Source organism: Bombina bombina, chromosome 5, assembly GCF_027579735.1.
Source record: "Bombina bombina isolate aBomBom1 chromosome 5, aBomBom1.pri, whole genome shotgun sequence".
NCBI classification, from domain to species: Eukaryota; Metazoa; Chordata; class Amphibia; order Anura; family Bombinatoridae; genus Bombina; species Bombina bombina.
In genome coordinates this window covers 921,725,596-921,748,366 of record NC_069503.1, presented here as the reverse complement: position 1 = coordinate 921,748,366, position 22,771 = coordinate 921,725,596, and the positions used below count along the sequence as shown (strand labels likewise).

The window sequence follows — 22,771 nt, the reverse complement described above, 5'->3', positions numbered from 1 at the left end:
ATGTCATGTTATTTCCCTCCTCAGTTTAAGTAAGTTTACTATGAAATGTCAATAGATTTCAATTAAATCTCATGAAATCACAGTAAAACAAAGTGTTGTTACATCAGCACTGATGAAGCTGATTGGCTGTTTTTGTTTTTTGTTTTTGTTTTTCTTCCAGCGACATGCAGTTGACAGTAGCTGAAGAATAACTGTTTACAGAGCACTTACTATTGTAATCTGAAGAAATTTTGAGGTAAAATATCTAGGGCTGCAACTTACTATTATTTTCATAATCATTTGATCAGTCGATTATTTTTTCGAATTATCGACTAATTGGGTTAAAAAAATATAAATAAAATCCACATACTAAGTGTTTAAAAATATAAAACTTACGACTAAACTTTACATTAACACAACTTTGTCCAATTTTTAAGCAGCAGAACACATTTTTATAATTAAACAAAACCACAAACTGTTTGAAAAAGAGGTAGAACTAGAAAGAGAGATATTATCACTGTTTAACTTTCTGTTATTCACTCTTTCAGAAACTTTGCATTGAAATGCCAACATGACCACATGCTCCTGGCTGAGCCTGGCTCTCTTTGTGCCTGAGATGCATAAGTAGGGTTTTGCCAATTTCGCAAAGGTGGGAGTGTTATCTTTGTTAGCTCCACCAATGAAAAGTGTTTTCCTCCTTGTCAAAGGGCCTTTTAATAAAGTAAGCCTGGACTTCATTCTTACATAAAAATATCTTAAATATCTATATGTAATGGTAACTAACCAGCTATAAGGTTAAAGAAAAAATATCTAGTCCGCACTTAAAATAACAAATGTATACTTATAGATGTTAAATCTTGTACAAATCACAATTTATTAAACAGGTAAGAGTGACATCAATTCAAATTACTCCCATCAATCTAGGGCTAGGTGTAAATAATAAGCTTGGCACTATATCATGCAAAGCATAGTCCCAAATCCCCTGATTTAATATAAACAATCCAAAAGATAACTATTATTTCTTGGTTACACATAAGCCAGGAGTAGTTGTAAACTTAAAGGGACATAATACTCATATGCTAAATCACTTGAAAGTGATGCAGTATAACTGTAAAAAGCTGACAGGAAAATATCACCTGAGCATCTCTATGTAAAAAAGGAAGTTATTTTACCTCACAATCTCCTCAGCTCAGCAGAGTAAGTTCTGTGTAAAAAGTTATACTTCAGCTGCTGCCCAGCTGCAGGTAAAAAAATGAAGAAATGAACAGCAGCCAATCAGCATCAGCAGTGCTGAGGTCATGAACTTTTTTTACTGTGATCTCATGAGATTTTACTTAACCTTTTATGAGATTTCATAATAAACTTCCTTAAACTGAATAGGGAAATAACATGAGAGAGCACGTAAGCTCACTCCCTTAGCTGTCCCGGGACAGACATACTGATTTGCTGCTTAGAAGTCCTTTACAATGGGATGTAGCTACTGAGAAACTTATGAGGTTAAATATCCTACTTTTTTTACATAGAGTTGTTCAGGTGATATTTTCTAGTCAGCTTTTTACAGCTATACTGCATCACGTTCAAGTGTTTAAACACTTGGGTATCATGGCCCTTTAAAATGAAACTTATACTGTCCTGAAAAAGTAAAAAGTAGACGTTCATCGGAGTGAAGCAGCTGGTGCCGTGTGCAGACCAACAAATCGCAGACCAACTAATGGAATGAATATTATTCATAATTGATTATTGACTAGTTGTTGCAGCCCTAAAAATATCTTCCCTTTATGCATAGAGATGTTCTGGTGATATTTTCTCGTCGGCTTTTTTCAGCTATGCTGCATCAATTTCAAGTGATTTAGCAAGTGCAATCACTATGGTAACAAATAACTGTTTAGTTTAAATGCTATTTCTCACTGCTAATGTGTTTTGTTTTTTTTTAATTATAATTTATTTATCTGCACCATGTTTCTTGTATAATCTCCATGTGTGGCACATATAACAGGCGTCTCATGGTTCTATTTCCATGCCTTCAGTATATTATTTAATGGGAAATCTGCTGATTTGGATTTTCTCTAAAACCAACCCTATGCACTTTCCCTCTTTTTTTTCTTTTTGTTCACTTTTCAATTTCTTTAATCTTCACATTTTACTCATAACTTGTATTTGTCAGCCACATTCCTTGACTAAATGTTGTCACATTCATCTTTTAAAATTGTTTCCAGAATTTGCCACTTCCTTAGAGAAGACAAAACCAAGTTTGTAATCTACTTATTCATTGTATCCCACATTGACTACTACCTATATTCCACTTAGCCTTGTTTGCACACTCTTTTATTGCCTGTTTTATATCGGTCAATCATACATAGGTAGGCTCAGGAGATGCACTACTGGTAACTAGCTGCTGATTGAGGCTGCACATATATGCCTCTCATCATTGGCTCACCTGAGGTGTTTAGCCAGCGCCCACCAATACATTGGTGCAACTTCAACAAAGTATACCAAGAGAATGAAGCAAATTTGATAATAAAATAAAATTGGAAAGTTATCTAAATTGTATGCTCTATCTGAATCATGAAAGAAAAATGGATTTCATATTCATTTAATTGTGCCCAACAGGAGATATAAATAAGAGGAAAACCTAGGGAACATGGCAGCGCTCATTACTTTATAGAAACTAAACCTTTACAATTATATCTTCAATATTTAAACAACTAATATAATTTAAAAATATATTAACACCTATTCGCAGGTTAATCTTTATCTTAAATACATCATTATATCAGCATTTACTTACTATTTAATAAACCTCTTAAGTTTTCTAGTAAAATAGAATTTGGAGTAAATATTTGATGAAACCATTTCGCAGCACCTTGAAAGATTATTTAACTACAACAAGCTAATTTTCTCAGTTTAGAATTATGAGTAAATATAAAACCTGTACAGAGTTATGCCTCTCTAAAAGGCTTGACAGCCCAGCCCTGGGCTTCACAGCAAAGGAATGCACTCTGGAAAAAATGACTCGCTAAATTGGACAAAGCCCTTTAGTGCTAGAGGAAATTGCATCACTGTTAAGGTATTAACTACTTCTTTGTAGGATCCATTGGCACTAAAGGTTGGCAACAATAATCCCATATTAAAAAACACTAAAATTAATATTTGTTAACTGCCGACCTTTTCATAGTTTAGGCAAATATCAGGATATTTGCTAGGAATCATTTTTTTTTTTTAACTCTAATGCAAACCTAAATTATTATGTTTTCAGTTTTCTTCATAAATGGAAAGAGTCCACAGCTGCATTCATTACTTTTGGGAATTCAGAACCTGGCCACCAGTAGGAGGCAAAGACATCCCATCCAAAGGCTTAAATACCTCTCCCACTTCCCTCATCCCCTAGTCATTCTTTGCCTTTCGTCCCAGGAGGTTGGCAGAGAAGTGTCAGCAATTTCAATATTCTCTTATGGAGGATAGTACTCTTCGGCATGGGACTGGAGTTTTACGTAGTCCTGTCAGTCTCTCAGTGAGAGCATGGGTGAAAGTTAGAGTCCGGAGATGCAGGGAGAGTCTTTCTGCAAAACCATCCCGACTCATATTAACAGCTCCACAAGCAATCAGCGTTGACAAGTTTTGCTGCCTGCTTCTTCTCTCAAGGCCATGGCTGAGGCGAAGCTACTATCTGTCACACTTGAAGGGCCGTGTTCCTGTTCCACGGTGTAGATTCCGGTAAGATCATTTCATTTTACTTTCGTCATGATTGTAAGGTAATACTAATGTTTTCCTGAGAGGCTACCACCTTTCGGTACTAACTAACTCAGGGTCTCAGTGAGGCTCCTTTGTGTTTTGGAATCAAGGGTTAATATCTCCTGAGGGGGGTTATTGAACAGGGGGGGTTTTAATCATGTTTATGTGATTCAACCTGCTTATGTGTAGTGTTACTTAGGCTCATGGCTTGTGGAACATAATGGCCTTGGAAAATGATGCAGCTTTTACGATCAGGCGTGCTTTTTCTGGACTGTACGGTTCACCTGGTGACCGGGCGTCTTTACATTTTGGCTCTCCATTTCCGCATTCCTGACCATGTGGCGAAGGAAAAATTCTGGTCCACTGGTGTCTGGTACATAGGAGGTGGTAAGTGCCCCAGCCATTGGGGGTGTTTAGGTGCCGTTTAAATTTTCTAATTTGGTCTGTTTTTTGTATCCAATACCCGGTTATGGAGGATTCTGATATTGTGGAGACGGAAGTCTCTAGTTCAGATTCTACTTCTTGTAACAAATTGGCCCTGATGATACAGGCCTATCATTTATGTTCCGAATGCCGTTTTAGTGTCCTCAATTCCTCGGGGTCGGGGAATCAAGGGCTGCTGAGCCATCCGCCTCTGTGTGTTCTGTCCCTCGAGTGGCGAGTTCCCTACCACCATCTTTTACTACGCATGCAGGTAACCCAGATTTTGCTTATCCTTCTCTGGAAAGTGGCTTGTTCCCTCTGAGGTTATGGCACGGTACCGCATGTCCATAATTATGGCGCTGGCGCATCTGCAACTCCCAGAAGTGTGCTTACGATATTGTACGTGTTCTGTTAACCGGGGCTCCTCAGGCATGGGATGGGATGGCCTGGTCCTGTTCAGCTCTCCTGGGGGAACGACTGTCCCTGAGGCTTCAAGGGGTCAACCTTCGGGGTCGTCTTTTGCTCCGGCGAAGGTATGCTGTGCCTTTCGTTGTAGACTGGCGCACCTTTGTGTCCTACTGAGGCACGTTTTGTCGTTGTTGGAGGATCCCATCCTTAATGGACCTGGGAATTCTCAGTCTTCTCCTTTGAATGGCTTACAGAATTAGATATAAGGGGATGACGTAATCTTTTTATAGTTTAGTTTCTTGAGTATCCCTCTCTAGTTCTGAGCTTGGAAGAACAGGATCCTTGTTGGGCTGGTCCTGCGGGTTTGTCTGTTCTTTTTGGGCGATAGCCTACGGGTTGCCTTACCCTTTATTTTAATCCGATTAGGATGATGATTTTTTTATATTTTTTTAAAAAATCTTTTTATTATCTTTATTCAACAACCTAGAATTTTTTTTTATTTGGTTTGAGCTCAGGTTTTTTATATATTTCCTTCGGGAATTTTTTGTGTGGAATCGATACTCGCGATTTTGATCGCACTGTTTACTTCTAAGGAAGTTTTGTTCTGGTGTGTGGACATGTTTAGTCCTATGTTTGTCTGTCGTTTATCTCTCCATCTTGGGGGGGGTGACTATATGCGGGCTTGACAGTGATGACCCTTGGTTTCAGGCTGGTCCTGTTTGGTTTCAGATCCTTCTGTCTTGCGGCCTTTTTCAGACAAGATGCTCCTGTTCTGCCGGCTGGTCCGGGTAGGGCGCCGAGTGCTTCACATTATTTTTTGTGTTATTTCTTGTTTTTATTTTACAAGTTTTAGCTAAGAATTCTGAGAGGACCTGAGGGCCACTGAAGCATGGGGGATTGGTTCAGTCCTTATTTGCTTTTCAGACTGGTCGACTGGGACTCGGTGAGGTTCCACTGCGACACACTCAGTTTTCCGATATTTCGTTGTAAATTAGAGTGTTTCATTCTCCACGTGGGTTGGAGGTCTTGGGGCCTCCTTGCCGGTTCCTGGCGGTTTTGCCCTTCAGAGGCACTTTGGAATGTCCTTTTTTGGTCTGGTTCCTTTTTAAGTTCTCTTCCTTCGGGTCGAGATTTCTGGACTTTGTCCGTTTCTCCTTAGCGGTTTTGACCACCATATGGGGAGGGCCACATGGCTTTTTTTCCTCCTTAGGGAGTTGGTTGTTTCCTTATTAGGGACGTTAGGCTGTGTTGTCTCTATCTCCGAGCTTTGCTTAGGGGTTTTTTTCTACCGTGGTTTGGCTCTGCATTCCTTTTCCTTGGGTGTGGTCCTCTGGTTACGTTCCCTGAGGAAGATATGGAGACTAGCCTTTGTTCTACTCGCCTTTCGGGTGACTTTGTCCTCAATATTCTCTCTTGGTTTCTAGAGTCTTGACGCGCTTCTGTCGTGCCCTAGCTCCATTTGGAGTGTCGGACTTCAGTTTGTGTTGGGACTTATGAGTGAGTCTTGTTCCCATTCTCCCGGTTAGTCTGGTTATTCCTCTGTGAGGTCTGATTCTTTCAGACTGGGTATTTGTGTTCCCTGGGGTGGTGTTTTGTTTTAAACAATTCTGGGGCCTGGGCTGTTTGGGATCATTCTGGATGTCCGGAGCCTTAGATCCTGTGACTGGTTCGGAGCGATCCAGTTTTCCGGGAGGACATAGGCTAGGGCGTAAGGACTGGCTTGTTGAGCCTGTTAGCAGTTTGGCCAGGATTTTTGTGCGCTTTTGGATACGTTCCTTATGGCTTGCCTTGTCCTTTGAACGATGTATGCTTCCCTTCAGGGGGAGTTCTTCTGTGTTCCTCAGGATGTCTGGATGATTTCATTCGGTTTTTGTTTTCCTCAGACTATGGCTCATGTCTTGTGAGCATGTGCGCTGTCCTTTTATATGTTCTTCCCTTTGGAGGGGTAGTTTGTCCTCCTATGGAGGAGGAGTTTTTCTCTCTCTGGAGGGTTGCTGTCCTGTCCTGTGTGCAGGAGGTTGGAACAGGTGTTATCCTGTGAAGGAGAGCAGCCTGCTCTTCTGGGGTTGTTCTGTTCCATCTGTAGAGCTTGAAGTCTCCATGTTGAGACTGTCATAGAGTGTGCTAGGTCTTCATAGGGATCTACTGCTTTTTTTCTATGTTCATCTCCTATGGGGTTCTCCTTGAGAGTACCTGTTTTTGGTTTGGCTCCCTAGCTCTGTTGGGGTGGCCGAGTTCACCCCATTCCGTCCTTCCCTGGGGGCTGGTGATTGGGGTATTTTCTGTTCCCCTGTTTTTCAGACCTGCTGGTCGGAGCCTCCTTGAGGTTCTGTGCTTTCTCCATGTTCAAGCTATGTGAGAAGGACTGGGGGCTTTTGGATAGCCTGTGCTGTGCCCACTGCTTAGTGGATGTTTAGCAGTCTGAAGGTTTAGTGTTTGATATCTATCTTCAGCTGCTCTTTACTTGTTTGCAAGTATTCCATTTTTCAGAGTCATCCTAGTATGACTGTGACGTGGGGTGTTGACTCAGGTGTTCACCTCTCTGGGTTTCTGCACATGTTTATATTCTGAATATTTCGATATTCTGAGTTATCTTGCGACTTGAGGACTCCGTCTTCGGTTGTCTTTAGGGTGCGGTTGCACTGTATTTTGAAGAGGTTTTCTTCTCTGTTTCAGATTTCCGGTCTTAACTTTGTGGTTTCTGTACAATCTGGGGTCTGGGCGTTGCCTTTCTTGTTTCTCAAGACCGGTAAGGGTCTCTGTGAGCTTGGCTCGGTTCTAGGGGTTCCTTATTTATGTATATTTTTGGAACTTGTTGCTCCCTATTTGGGGTCCCTTTGGGAATCCTTGATTTTTTTCTTCCATGTTTTCTCCCTTTTGGGAATTTATGGTAGTTGATCCCTTTCTCTGGTAAAAGGTGTGTTGTTGGGGACCGAATACTGGGCGACTGTGTCTCCTGGAGGCGTGTTGGCTCAATCCAGTCCTTTCTGCAGTCTCTAGCAAGGCTTAGGGACTATCTGCGGTTCAGTGTCCTTGGGGCCTTTTCCTTTTTGTAAAATGTTTCCTCGGCTTCGGACGGCGCAGGATTTGTGTGGGTAGGGATTGTAGGCCTGGTGCCCTCAGAATGGGCCGCCTTTTGTACCCTCCCGTTTTAGCATTCAGTGTCCTCTATAGCTTGGGTATTGTTTTCCCAAAAGTAATGCATGCAGCTGTGGACTCTTTCCATTTATGAAGAAAAACTTAAATTATGCTTACCTGATAGTAGTTTAGTAGATAGCAGTTTTCTGTGGGGCTTCTGTTATTTCTATTCTTCTGGCACCTTTTCACCCTGATGTTTCTTCTACTGTTCCTTGTTCCTCGGCAGAATGACTGGGGGATGAGGGAAGTGGGAGGGGTATTTAAGCCTTTGACTGGTGTGTATTTGCCTCCTCCTGGTGGCCAGGATCTGAATTCCCAAAAGTCATGAATGCAGCTGTGGACTCTTTCCATCTGAAGGACAGAAAATTATCAGGTAAGCATAATTTAAGTTTTTGCAATAAACATTTTTTTATGGCCTAGAATTTTTTTTTGCCATGCTTGATATTTTATATTAGGTATGGTGAGAAAGACCTCCTTTGTCCTAATCAAGATTATTACTGATATTTATGTATACATTTGCCAGTTACAGTTATTACTTTTATATTTGGGTTTAGTCTTTAGATGATGCAAATGATGTAATGTAAATGTCAATAGAATTGTGTGACAATTTTGTAAAGCATTTCTAGTTTATCTGCTATCTCTATCTACAGTGAGGATGAAGAGGACCTTCAGTTTGCTGACCATGACTATGAGAATAGCCTTCAAAAAGGGATGAAAAAAACCTGGAACAGAGTAAAATGGACAAAAGAAGAGGTAAAAAATGTAACCTATTTATATCACTGTGGCTTACTTGTTGGAAAAAAGTTACTACACTGGAAGGAAATAGTAATTAGTCTGCTCACAGTTGCTGTCTATGCAATGTTTGTGCAGAAGTAGTAAAGATTAACTAAAGTTTGGCCATTATAAGCTTGGATTTTCAATCACACAATTTTAATAAAATTTGGTATTTAAAAGAACATAAAATGCATTACTGTATATTTCATATATGTTAAAAACCACTTTACTTTACTATTGCCAAGCAACTAGAAAGGTGTAAAATTGGTTTAGCTGTGTTTTTCTTTCCTAAGACATGGAGAGTCCACAACGTCATTCCAATCACTAGTGGGATATTCACTCCTGGCCAGCAGAAGGAGGCAAAGAGTACCACAGCAAAGCTGTTAAGTGTCACTTCCCTTACCCATAACCCCCAGTTATTCTCTTTGTCTCTGTCAATGGAGGAGGTGAAGTTTGGTGTCTGAAGATATGTTTCCTTTCTGGGTACTTTTCCCTGCAAGCAAGGATTTGGGTTTAGCTGTGTCCACGTCAATCTCTTGAGTAAGAGTAGTGGTGACTTTTAAGCAGTTAGGAAGTGGTGAGGTGGTCCTTGCTAGGTTTGCTAACACATTTGCTGCCCTAGTCATAGAAAGCCTGAGTTGGTTACTCTGTTCTTTCTTTTTCTACAGGTCTCTGCGTGGAGTATGTGTGTGTGTGTGTATGTATGTATGTATGTATGTATGTATGTGTATGTATCATTTTTTAGATATCTTATATATTTTATACCACTTGGTCCATCATAGACTATTGCAATAGTGTATAATAGTGTATAATAATTTTTTTATGTGTAGAGGATCCGGATCCATATCATTATTTTATTGTAATATTTTATTGTGATACAGTATTAAGAATAAACTCATTCTCTTTTTTGTTTTATATTTCTTTGCATATTATATTTGTTTCATTTAAGATCACTATTTGATATAACAAATACCCACATTTCAACTCACTAGCTATTCGGTATCACCCTCTATTAATTTATATATCATAGTAGATACCCTATTGCTTCTTTTAGCTCTGCTCCCCTTCTTTGCTTTATGTCTTTTCTACGTTCCCACGGATGGAAAGTGAATCTGGAGAAGAGTTCCCTTGTTCCAGCTACAAGGGTGGTTTTCTTAGGGACCATCATCGATTCCCTATCTATGAAAATTTTTTTGACGAAGGTCAGAAGATCAAAGCTTCTCAATTCTTGCCTCTCTCTTCAGTCTACTGTTTGGCCATCAGTGGCTCAATGTATGGAGGTAATTGGTCTGATGGTCTCTTCCATGGACATCATTCCTTTTGCTCGATTCCATTTGAGAGCTCTGCAATTATGCATGATCAGACAATGGAACTGAGATCATTCAGATCTGTCTCAGAGGCTAGATCTAGACCAGTTGACAAGAGACTCTCTATCGTGGTGGATTTCTCAGGATCATCTGTCTCAGGGCACATGCTTCCGCAGACCCTCCTGGGTGATGGTGACCACGGATGCCAGCCTGCTGGGCTGGGGAGCAGTCTGGGACTCGTTAAAGGTTCAGGGCCTATGGACTCGGGGGGAATCTTCTCTCCCAATAAACATCTTGAAGTTGAGAGCGATCTTCAATGCCCTGATGGCTTGGCCTCAGTTGTCCTTAGCCCGGTTTATCAGGTTCCAGTCAGACAACATCACCTCAGTGGCTTACATCAACCACCAGGGAGGAACTCGTAGTTCCTTGGCTATGAAGGAGGTGACTCGTATTCTGCAGTGGGTGGAAGCTCACAATTGTCTTCTATCTGCCATCCACATTCCTGGAGTGGACAACTGGGTGGCGGATTTCCTGAGCAGACAGACCTTTTATCCTGGGGAGTGGGCTCTCCATCTGGAGGTATTCCCCATGTTAACCCTTGAGTGGGGGGTGCCGGAGTTGTATCTGATGGCGTCTGGTCAGAATGCCAAGCTTCCAAGGTACGGTTCAAGGTCAAGCGATCCTCAGGCTGCCCTGATAGATGCTCTTGTGGTTCCTTGGGATTTCAGTCTAGCATATCCGTTTCATCCGTTTGCTCTCCTTCCATGAGTCATTGGTCGTATCAAACAGGAGAGAGCGTCTGTAATTCTAATAGCTCCTGCATGGCCTCGCAGGATCTGGTTTGCGGACCTAGTGAAGATGTCATGTCTTCCACCTTGGAGGTTACCTCTGAGGGAAGGACCTTCTAACTCAGGGTACTTTCCTCTATCCAAATCTCGGTTCTCTGAAGCTGACTGCTTGGAGATTGAATGCTAAATCCTGGCTAAGCGTGGGTTTTCTAAATCAGTCATTGATACTATGATTCAGGCTCGCAAGCCTGTTACTCGTAAGGTTTACCATAAGGTATGGCGTAAATACCTTTATTGGTGTGAATCAAAGGGCTACTCTTGGAGTAGGGTCAGGATTCCTTGAATTTTGTCTTTTCTCCAGGATGGTCTGGAGAAAGGGTTGTCAGTCAGTTCTCTGAAAGGTCAGATTTCTGCATTATCTATTATTTTACATAAACGTCTGGCGGATGTTTCAGATGTTTAATCCTTTTGTCAGGCCCTGGTTAGAATCAGGCCTGTGTTTAAATCTGTTGCTCCTCCTTGGAGCCTTAACCTAGTTCTTAGAGTTTTGCAGCAGGCTCCGTTTCAGCCAATGCATTCCATAGATATTTAGCTGTTATCTTGGACTCTCGGCTTTGCAGTGCGATTCACCTTATCTTATTTCTTTATGCGGATAAGGCGGTCCTTCGTACTAAATTAGGATTTCTCCCTAAGGTGGTTTTGGATAGAAATATTAATCAGGAAATTGTTGTTCCCTCTCTCTGTCCTAATCCTTCCTCTCATAAGGAACGTCTGTTGCACAACTTGGATTGTGGAAAGCTTCTGGAAAGCGTAATGGTCAGAAGGCTACTTCTACTTCTCTTCCCCTGGTCAGCAGCCTCCTGATAGACTTACAGCTCATTCCACTAGGGCTGTCTCCTCTTTTTGTGCTTTCAAAAATAAAGCTTCTGTGGAACAGATTTGCAAGGTTGCAACTTGGTCCTCTCTGCATACTTTTTCCAAATTCTACAAATTTGATATTTCTCCAACATTGGTGTGTCCGGTCCAAGGCGTCATCCATAACTTGTGGGAATATTCTCTTCCCCAACAGGAAATGGCAAAGAGCACAGCAAAAGCTGTCCATATAGTCCCTCCTAGGCTCCGCCCACCCCAGTCATTCTCTTTGCCGTTGCACAGGCAACATCTCCACGGAGATGGTGAAGAGTATGTGGTGATTAGTTGTAGTTTTTTATTCTACTATCAAGAGTTTGTTATTTTAAAATAGTGCTGGTATGTACTATTTACTCTGAAACAGAAAAAGATGAAGAGTTCTGTTTGTGAGAGGAATTTGATTTTAGCAGCAGTAACTAAAATCGTTTGCTGTTTCCACATAGGACTGTTGAGATGAAGTAACTTCAGTTGGGGGAAACGGTTAGCAGACTTTTCTGCTTAAGGTATGACTAGCCATTTTTCTAACAAGACTGTGTAATGCTGGAAGGCTGTCATTCCCCTCATGGGGACCGGTAAGCCATTTTCTTAATCAAACAGAATAAAGGGCTTAATGTGGGCTATAAAACTGGTAGACATTTTTATGGGCAAGATCGATTGCTTTATTTGGGCTTTTTATAAAGCTATTCACACAATAAGTGTGATATTCACACTTATAAAATTTGGGGAACGTTTTTTTAATGTCAGGCACTGGTTTAGACACCTTTTCAGTCAGGAAGGGCTTTCCCTGTAGTAGGCTGAGCCTCATTTTCGCGCCATTACTGCGCAGTTTCTTTTGAGAGCAGGACATGCAGCTGCATGTGTGTGGGTCTGAAAGTATTTGAAAAGGTTCCTAGAAGGCTTCATTTGGTATCGTATACCCCCTGGGTTTGGTAAAGTCGCAGCAAAGGCTGTAGCTGGGACTGTAGAGGGGTTAAAACTTTAACCGGCTCCGGTTTCTTCATTTTAAGGGTTAAAGGTCTCAAATTTGGGGTGCAATGCTTTGAATGCTTTAAGACACTGTGGTGAAAATTTGGTTAAATTTGAACAATTCCTTCATAGTTTTTCACATCTTCAGTAATAAAGTGTGCAATGTTTAAAATTTAAAGAGACAGTAACGGTTTTGTTTAAAAACGGTTTTTGTACTTTATTGACAAGTTTAAGCCTGTTTAACATGTCTGTGCCTTCAGATAAGCTATGTTCTGTATGTATGGAAGCCAATGTGTCTCCCCCTTCAAAATTGTGTGATAATTGTGCCATAGCGTCCAAACAAAGTAAGGACAGTACTGCCACAGATAGTAAAGTTGCCCAAGATGATTCATCAGATGAAGGGAGTAGACATAGTTCTACATCATCTCCTTCTGTGTCTACACCAGTTTTGCCCACGCAGGAGGCCCCTAGTACTTCTAGCGCGCCAATGCTTATTACTATGCAACAATTGACGTCATTAATGGATAACTCCATAGCAAATATTTTATCCAAAATGCCTGCATATCAGAGAAATCGTGATTGCTCTGTTTTAAACACCGTAGAGCAGGAGGGCGCTGATGATAATTGCTCTGTCATACCCTCACACCAATCTGAAGGGGCTGTGAGGGACGTTTTCTCAGATGGGGAAATTTCAGATTCAGGTAGAATTTCTCAACAGGCAGAACCTGATGTTGTGACATTTAAATTTAAATTAGAGCATCTCCGCGCACTGCTTAAGGAGGTGCTATCTACTCTGGATGATTGTGACAACCTGGTCATTCCAGAAAAATTGTGCAAGATGGACAAGTTCCTAGAGGTTCCGGTGCACCCCGACGCTTTTCCTATACCCAAGCGGGTGGCGGACATAGTGAATAAGGAGTGGGAGAAGCCCGGCATACCTTTTTGTTCCCCCTCCTATATTTTTATTTCCTATGGTCGACCCCAGAAAGGACTTATGGCAGACAGTCCCTAAGGTCGAGGGGGCAGTTTCTACACTAGCCAAGCGCACTACTATTCCTATCGAGGATAATTGTGCTTTCAAAGATCCTATGGATAAAAAATTGGAGGGTTTGCTTAAAAAGATTTTTGTACAGCAAGGTTACCTCCTGCAACCTATTTCGTGCATTATTCCTGTCACTACAGCAGCGTGGTTCTGGTTCGAAGAACTAGAAAAGTCGCTCAGTAGAGAGACTCCGTATGAGGAGGTTATGGACAGGGTTCACGCACTTAAGTTGGCTAATTCCTTTATTTTAGATGCCGCTTTGCAGTTAGCTAGATTAGCGGCGAAAAATTCTGGGTTTGCAATTGAGGCGCGCAGAGCGCTCTGGCTAAAGTCTTGGTCAGCGGATGTATCTTCCAAGACAAAATTGCTTAATATCCCTTTCAAGGGTAAAACTCTTTTTAGGCCAGAATTGAAAGAGATTATCTCAGACATCACTGGGGGTAAGGGCCACGCCCTCCCACAAGATAGGCCTTTCAAGGCCAAGAATAAGTCTAATTTTCGTTCCTTTCGCAATTTCAGGAACAGACCGGCCTCCAACTCTGCAGCCTCTAGACAAGAGGGTAATGCTTCGCAAACCAAACCAGCTTGGAAACTGATGCAAGGCTGGAACAAGGGTAAGCAGGCCAAGAAACCTGCTGCTGCTAACAAGACAGCATGAAGGAGTAGCCCCCTATCCGGGACCGGATCTAGTAGGGGGCAGACTCTCTCTCTTCGCTCAGGCTTGGGCAAGAGATGTTCAGGATCCCTGGGCACTAGAAATAGTTTCTCAGGGTTATCTTCTGGAATTCAAGGAACTACCCCCAAGGGGAAGGTTCCACATGTCTCACTTATCCTCAAACCAAATAAAGAGACAGGCATTCTTACATTGTGTAGAAGACCTGTTAAAAATGGCAGTGAAACACCCAGTTCCAACCGTGGAACAAGGAATGGCGTTTTACTCAAATCTGTTTGTAGTTCCCAGAAAAGATGGAACTTTCAGACCAATTGTGGATTTAAAGTTCCTAAACAAATTTCTCAGAGTGCCATCGTTCAAAATGGAAACCATTCGAACGATTTTACCTACAATCCAGGAGGGTCAATTTATGACTACCGTGGATCTAAAGGATGCATATCTACATATTCCTATCCACAAAGATCATCATCAGTTCCTAAGGTTCGCCTTTCTGGACAAACATTACCAGTTTGTGGCTCTCCCATTCGGGCTAGCCACTGCTCCAAAGATTTTCACAAAGGTACTCGGGTCCCTTCTAGCGGTTCTAAGACCAAGGGGCATTGCAGTGGCACCTTACTTGGACGACATTCTGATACAAGCGTCGTCTCTTCCAAAGGCAAAGGCTCACACAGACATCGTTCTGGCCTTTCTCAGATCTCATGGATGGAAAGTGAACATAGAAAAAAGTTCCCTGTCTCCGTCGACAAGAGTTCCTTTCTTGGGGACAATAATAGATTCTTTAGAAATGAAGATTTTCCTGACAGATGTCAGAAAGTCGAAACTTCTAAACGCTTGTCAAGTTCTTCACTCTGTTCCACGACCTTCCATAGCTCAGTGCATGGAAGTAGTAGGGTTGATGGTTGCAGCAATGGACATAGTTCCTTTTGCGCGAATTCATCTAAGACCATTACAACTGTGCATGCTGAAACAGTGGAATGGGGACTATACAGACTTGTCTCCAGTGATTCAAGTAGATCAGAAGACCAGAGACTCACTCCATTGGTGGCTAACCCAGGATCACCTGTCCCAGGGAATGAGCTTCCTCAGACCAGAGTGGGTTATCGTCACGACCGACGCCAGTCTAGTGGGCTGGGGCGCAGTCTTGGACTCCCTGAAAGCTCAGGGGCTATGGTCTCGGGAAGAGTCTCTTCTCCCGATAAACATTCTGGAACTGAGAGCGATATTCAATACTCTCAGGGCTTGGTCTCAACTAGCAAAGGCCAGATTCATAAGATTCCAATCAGACAACATGACGACTGTTGCTTACATCAACCATCAGGGGGGAACAAGGAGTTCCCTGGCGATGAGAGAAGTGACCAAAATCATAAAATGGGCGGAGGATCACTCCTGCCACCTATCTGCGATCCACATCCCAGGAGTGGAAAACTGGGAGGCGGATTATCTAAGTCGTCAGACATTCCATCCGGGGGAGTGGGAACTCCACCCGGAGATATTTGCCCAGTTGACTCAATTATGGGGCATTCCAGACATGGATCTGATGGCGTCTCGTTAGAACTTCAAGGTTCCTTGCTACGGGTCCAGATCCAGGGAGCCCAAGGCGACTCTAGTGGATGCATTAGTAGCGCCTTGGACCTTCAACCTAGCTTATGTGTTTGCACCGTTTCCTCTCATTCCCAGGCTGGTAGCCAGGATCAAGCAGGAGAGGGCCTCGGTGATCTTGATAGCTCCTGTGTGGCCACGCAGGACTTGGTATGCAGACCTGGTGAATATGTCTTCGGCTCCACCATGGAAGCTACCTTTGAGACAGGATCTTCTAGTACAGGGTCCATTCGAACATCCAAATCTAGTTTCCCTCCAGCTAACGGCTTGGAAATTGAACGCTTGATTTTATCTAAGCGTGGGTTTTCGGATTCTGTAATAGATACTCTGGTACAAGCCAGAAAACCTGTAACTAGAAAAATTTACCATAAAATATGGAAAAGATATATCTGTTGGTGTGAATCCAAGGGATTCTCATGGAGTAAGATCAAAATTCCTAGGATCCTTTCCTTTCTCCAAGAAGGTTTGGATAAAGGATTATCAGCGAGTTCTTTAAAGGGACAGATTTCTGCTTTATCTGTCTTGTTACACAAACGACTGGCAGCTGTGCCTGATGTTCAAGCTTTTGTTCAGGCTTTGGTCAGGATCAAGCCTGTTTACAGACCTTTGACTCCTCCCTGGAGTCTGAATTTAGTTCTTTCAGTTCTTCAAGGGGTTCCGTTTGAACCTCTACATTCCATAGATATCAAGATGTTATCTTGGAAAGTTCTGTTTTTGGTTGCTATTTCTTCTGCTAGAAGAGTTTCTGAGTTATCTGCTTTGCAGTGTAATCCGCCCTATCTGGTGTTCCATTCAGATAAGGTGGTTTTGCGTACTAAACCTGGTTTCCTTCCAAAGGTTGTTTCCAACAAGAATATTAACCAGGAAATAGTTGTGCCTTCTTTGTGTCCGAATCCAGTTTCAAAGAAGGAACGTTTGTTACACAATTTAGATGTAGTTCGTGCTTTAAAGTTCTATTTAAAAGCAACAAAGGATTTCAGACAAACGTCTTCTCTGTTTGTCGTTTATTCTGGCAAGAGGAGAGGTCAAAAAGCTACTGCTACCTCTCTTTCCTTTTGGCTGAAAAGCATCATCCGATTGGCTTACGAGACTGCCGGACGGCAGCCTCCTGAACGCATCACAGCTCACTCTACTAGGGCTGTGGCTTCCACATGGGCCTTCAAGAACGAGGCTTCTGTTGATCAGATATGTAAGGCAGCGACTTGGTCTTCCCTGCACACTTTTGCCAAATTCTACAAATTTGATACTTTTGCTTCTTCGGAGGCTATTTTTGGGAGAAAGGTTTTGCAAGCCGTGGTGCCTTCTGTTTAGGTAACCTGATTGGCTCCCTCCCTTCATCCGTGTCCTAAAGCTTTGGTATTGGTTCCCACAAGTTATGGATGACGCCGTGGACCGGACACACCAATGTTGGAGAAAACAGAATTTATGCTTACCTGATAAATTACTTTCTCCAACGGTGTGTCCGGTCCACGGCCCGCCCTGGTTTTTTAATCAGGTTTGATGAATTTCTTTCTGTAACTACAGTCACCACGGCACCTTATGGTTTCTCCTGTTTTTTCTCCTGTCCGTCGGTCGAATGACTGGGGTGGGCGGAGCCTAGGAGGGACTATATGGACAGCTTTTGCTGTGCTCTTTGCCATTTCCTGTTGGGGAAGAGAATATTCCCACAAGTTATGGATGACGCCGTGGACCGGACACACCGTTGGAGAAAGTAATTTATCAGGTAAGCATAAATTCTGTTTTTTGCCTCTGCAAGCGGTGGTGCCTTCTGTTTAGGTCTGCCTGTCTTTTTTTCCCTCCCTATTCATTCTGTCTCCTCTAGCTTGGGTATTGGTTCTCACTAGTAATTGAAATGACGTCATGGACTCTCCATGTCCGGAAATAAATACATTTATCAGGCAACCATAAATTTTGTTTTCTTTCCTAAGACATTTTTTTTAAAAGATATTTTAAGGGAAAAAAAAGCTGATTTTCAGAAGTTTTCACAGGCTGGCAATGCAGGAGATTAGCCAGTACCATATCCTATATATAATAAGGTATTGTTATAAAATTTGCATGGAAATTGACCCTTTGGTCCGCTCAGTTGGCTTACATGGTAAATAATAGTCAGCATGGTAACATTTCAGCTAATGTGAATAGTTTAAATGTGGACTTCACAGCTTGGGTATAGGATTCCACATGTCAAGACTCATGAATTCTCACCATCTAATGAAAGAAATCAAAGTTTATGGCTACCTGATAAATTTATTTCTCTCATGATGGTGAGAGTCCACAATACTTTTGTTCCCCCCCCCTCATAACAGTTGGCAGCAATATAAGTTTTCACTTCCATTACCCTGCTTTTCCTTTCCTGCTTTATTTTCTCCTTTCACTTGTTTCTATGTATGACTAAGGAATCATGGGAAAGTGAGAGGGATTACATTTTTATGTGGGGCGTTTTTGCTCCTCCTATAGGACTGGACTTTAATCCCTCATGTGATTGCTCATGGACTCCCACCATCATAAAAGAAAATAATTTATCAAAGAAGCATACATTTTGTTTTTAAATTATTTTTTTTTTGACAATCTTCGGTTGTATATTTTATTTTCCTGATCCTGTAAAATAAGCTTATGAGTTAATATATTCAACCTTTCTCTTGTAAGGTGTATCCAGTCCACGGATCATCCATTACTTGTGGGATATTCTCCTTCCCAACAGAAAGTTGCAAGAGGATCCTCCCCTAACTGCCATATCCAGTCATTCTCTTGCAACTCTCAACATAGCTGGACGTAGTAAGAGGAAAGTGGTGTAATATAGTTAGTTTTTTCTTCAATCAAGAGTTTATTGTTTTAAATGGTACCGGAGTCGTACTATTTTATCTCAGGCAGCATTTAGAAGATGAATCTGCCTGCGTTTTCTATGATCTTAGCAGAAGTAACTAAGATCCACTGCTGTTCTCACATATGTCTGAGGAGTGAGGTAACTTCAGAGGGAGAATAGCGTGCAGGGTATCCTGCAATAAGGTATGTGCAGTTTAAGTTTTTCTAGGGATGGAATTGCTAGAAAATGCTGCTGATACCAAATTAATATAAGTTAAGCCTAAATACAGTGATTTAATAGCGACTAGTATCAGGCTTGCTATCAGAGGTATATACTCTGATTAATGTGCAATATAAAACGTTTGCTGGCATGTTTAATCGTTTTTATATATGCTTTGGTGATAAAACTTATTGGGGCCTAGTTTTTTCCACATGGCTGGCTTTATTTTTGCCTAGAAACAGTTTCCTGAGGCTTTCCACTATTATAGTATAAAAGTTACAGTTGGTGCAGTTAAAATTGTGACATTCAGCTTCCCTCAGCAGTCCCCTGCATGCTATAGGACATCTCTGAAGGGCTCAAAAGGCTTCAAAAGTAGGAGCTGTGGCAGTTGTTATGACTGTTTAAAAAACATATTTTTCGTTTTGTTAATCTGTTTTTTGTATTAAGGGGTTAATCATCCATTTGCAAGTGGGTGCAATGCTCTGCTAACTTGTTACATACACTGTAAAAATTTCGTTAGTTTAACTGCCTTTTTTCACTGTTATTTAAAATTTTGGCAAAATTCGTTTCTCTTAAAGGCACAGTAACATTTTTTTATATTGCTTGTTAACTTGATTTAAAGTGTTTTCCAAGCTTGCTAGTCTCATCGCTAGTCTGTATAAACATGCCTGACATAGAGGAAACTCCTTGTTCATTATGTTTAAAAGCCATGGTGGAACCCCATAGGAGAATGTGTACTAAATGTATTGATTTCACTTTAAACAATAAAGATCAGCTGTTATCTTTAAAAGAATTATCACCAGAGGATTCTGACGAGGGGGAAGTTATGCCGACTAACTCTCCCCACGTGTCGGACCCTTTGACTCCCGCTCAAGGGACTCACGCTAAAATGGCGCCAAGTACATCAAAGACGCCCATAGCGATTACTTTGCAGGACATGGCGGCAATCATGGATAATACCCTGTCAGCGGTATTAGCCAGACTGCCTGAATTCAGAGGAAAGCGCTATAGCTCTGGGGTTAGACATAATCCAGAGAGCGCAGATGCTTTAAGGCCCATGTCTGATACTGCGTCACAATATGCAGAAGCTGAGGAAGGAGAGCTTCAGTCTGTGGGTGACATTTCTGATTAGGGGAAACCTGATTCAGATATTTCTACTTTTAAATTTAAGCTTGAGAACCTCCGTGTATTGCTTGGGGAGGTATTAGCTGCTCTGAATGACTGTGACACAATTGCAGTGCCAGAGAAATTGTGTAGACTGGATAAATACTATGCAGTGCCGGTGTGTACTGATGTTTCTTCTGTTATGTGTGATCAGTCCACGGGTCATCATTACTTCTGGGATATAACTCCTCCCCAACAGGAAATGCAAGAGGATTCACCCAGCAGAGCTGATATAGCTCCTCCCCTCTACGTCAGTCCCAGTCATTCTCTTGCACCCAACGACTAGATAGGATGTGTGAGAGGACTATGGTGATTATACTTAGTTTTTATGACTTCAATCAAAAGTTTGTTATTTTATAATAGCACCGGAGCGTGTTATTACTTCTCTGGCAGACTTTGAGGAAGAATCTACCAGAGTTTTTGCTATGATTTTAACCGGAGTAGTTAAGATCATATTGCTGTTCTCGGCCATCTGAGGGAGGTAAAAGCTTCAGATCAGGGGACAGGGGCAGATGAATCTGCATTGAGGTATGTAGCAGTTTTTATTTTCTGAATGGAATTGATGAGAAAATCCTGCTATACCGTTATAATGACATGTATGTATACACTTCAGTATTCTGGGAATGGTACTTCACCGGAACTACTTTGTTAAAGGTCACTAATCTTTTTAATAAGTATTATATCATGTTAAACGTTTTTGCTGGAATGTAGAATCGTTTACACTGCTGAGGTACTGAGTAAATAAATGTTTGGGCTTTATTTTCCACTTGGCAGTAGTTTATTTTGAATTGTGACAGTTTCGTTTCTCTTCACTGCTGTGTGTGAGAGGGAGGGGCCGTTTTTGGCGCTCTTTGCTACGCATCAACAATTTCCAGTCAGCTATTATTTTTCCTGCATGATCCGGTTCATCTCTGACAGATCTCAGGGGTCTTCAAACTTCTTGAAGGGAGGTACATTCTCTCAGCAGAGCTGTGAGAATTTTTTATATTGACTGTGGATAAAGACGTTACTCAGTAATTTTTATGTCAAAAAGTTGTGTTGTTTTAAAGTTGATGCTATAACTGTTCTCAGTATATTATCTCAACTGTCATTTAATCTTTAATCGTTTAAGTACCTCTTTGAGGCACAGTACGTTTTTGCTAAAAAAGACTATAACCAGGTTGCAAGTTATTGCTAGTGTGTTAAACATGTCTGACTCAGAGGATATCTGTGTCATTTGTTCCAATGCCAAGGTGGAGCCCAATAGAAATTTATGTACTAACTGTATTGATGCTACTTTAAATAAAAGTCAATCTGTACAATGTGAACAAATTTCACCAATCTGCGAGGGGAGAGTTATGCCGACTAACTCGCCTCACGCGGCAGTACCTGCATCTCCCGCCCGGGAGGTGCGTGATATTATGGCGCCTAGTACATCTGGGCGGCCATTACAGATAACATTACAAGATATGGCTACTGTTATGACTGAAGTTTTGTCTAAATTACCTGAGCTAAGAGGCAAGCGTGATCACTCTGGGGTGAGAACAGAGTGCGCTGACAATACTAGGGCCATGTCTGATACTGCGTCACAGCTTGCAGAGCATGAGGACGGAGAGCTTCATTCTGTGGGTGACGGTTCTGATCCAAACAGATTGGATTCAGATATTTCAAATTTTAAATTTAAATTGGAGAACCTCCGTGTATTACTAGGGGAGGTCTTAGCAGCTCTCAATGATTGTAACACCGTTGCAATACCAGAGAAACTATGTAGGTTGGATAAATACTTTGCGGTACCGGCGAGTACTGACGTTTTTCCTATACCTAAGAGATTAACTGAAATTGTTACTAAGGAGTGGGATAGACCCGGTGTGCCGTTCTCACCCCCTCCAATATTTAGAAAGATGTTTCCAATAGACGCCACCACTCGGGACTTATGGCAAACGGTCCCTAAGGTGGAGGGAGCAGTTTCTACTCTAGCTAAGCGTACCACTATCCCGGTGGAGGATAGCTGTGCATTTTCAGATCCAATGGATAAAAAATTGGAGGGTTACCTTAAGAAAATGTTTGTTCAACAAGGTTTTATTTTGCAACCCCTTGCATGTATCGCGCCGATTACGGCTGCGGCAGCATTTTGGATTGAGTCTCTGGAAGAGAACCTTAGTTCATATACGCTAGACGACATTATGGACAGGCTTAGAGTCCTTAAACTAGCTAATTCATTCATTTCGGAGGCCGTAGTACATTTAACCAAACTTACGGCTAAGAACTCAGGATTCGCCATACAGGCACGTAGGGCACTGTGGCTAAAATCCTGGTCAGCTGATGTTACTTCTAAGTCCAAATTACTTAATATACCTTTCAAGGGGCAGTCCTTATTTGGGCCCGGTTTGAAAGAAATTATCGCTGACATTACAGGAGGTAAGGGCCACGCCCTACCTCAAGACAAAGCCAAAGCTAAGGCTAGACAGGCTAATTTTCGTCCCTTTCGGAATTTCAAAACAGGAGCAGCATCAACCTCCACTGCACCAAAACAGGAAGGAGCTGTTGCTCGTTACAGGCAAGGCTGGAAGCCCAACCAGTCCTGGAACAAGGGCAAACAGGCCAGGAAACCTGCTGCTGCCCCAAAGACAGCATGAACCGAGAGCCCCCGATCCGGGACCGGATCTAGTGGGGGGCAGACTTTCTCTCTTCGCCCAGGCCTGGGTAAGAGATGTTCAGGATCCCTGGGCGCTAGAGATCATATCTCAGGGATACCTTCTAGACTTCAAATTATCTCCCCCAAGAGGGAGATTTCATCTGTCAAGATTGTCAACAAACCAGATAAAGAAAGAAGCGTTTCTACGCTGTGTACAAGATCTGTTATTAATGGGA

The 22,771-nt window shown here is 42.0% G+C and overlaps 1 protein-coding gene across 1 annotated transcript in view; it reads left to right on the top strand.

The window, feature by feature from the left end:
* MYBL1 (MYB proto-oncogene like 1) overlaps nucleotides 1-22,771 on the top strand; it is a 397,408-nt gene that overhangs the window by 63,742 nt on the left and 310,895 nt on the right. The window contains exon 2 of the mRNA XM_053715092.1: nucleotides 8,331-8,433. Coding sequence (XP_053571067.1) covers nucleotides 8,331-8,433 — 103 coding nt within the window. The remainder of the gene's footprint in view (nucleotides 1-8,330; nucleotides 8,434-22,771) is intronic.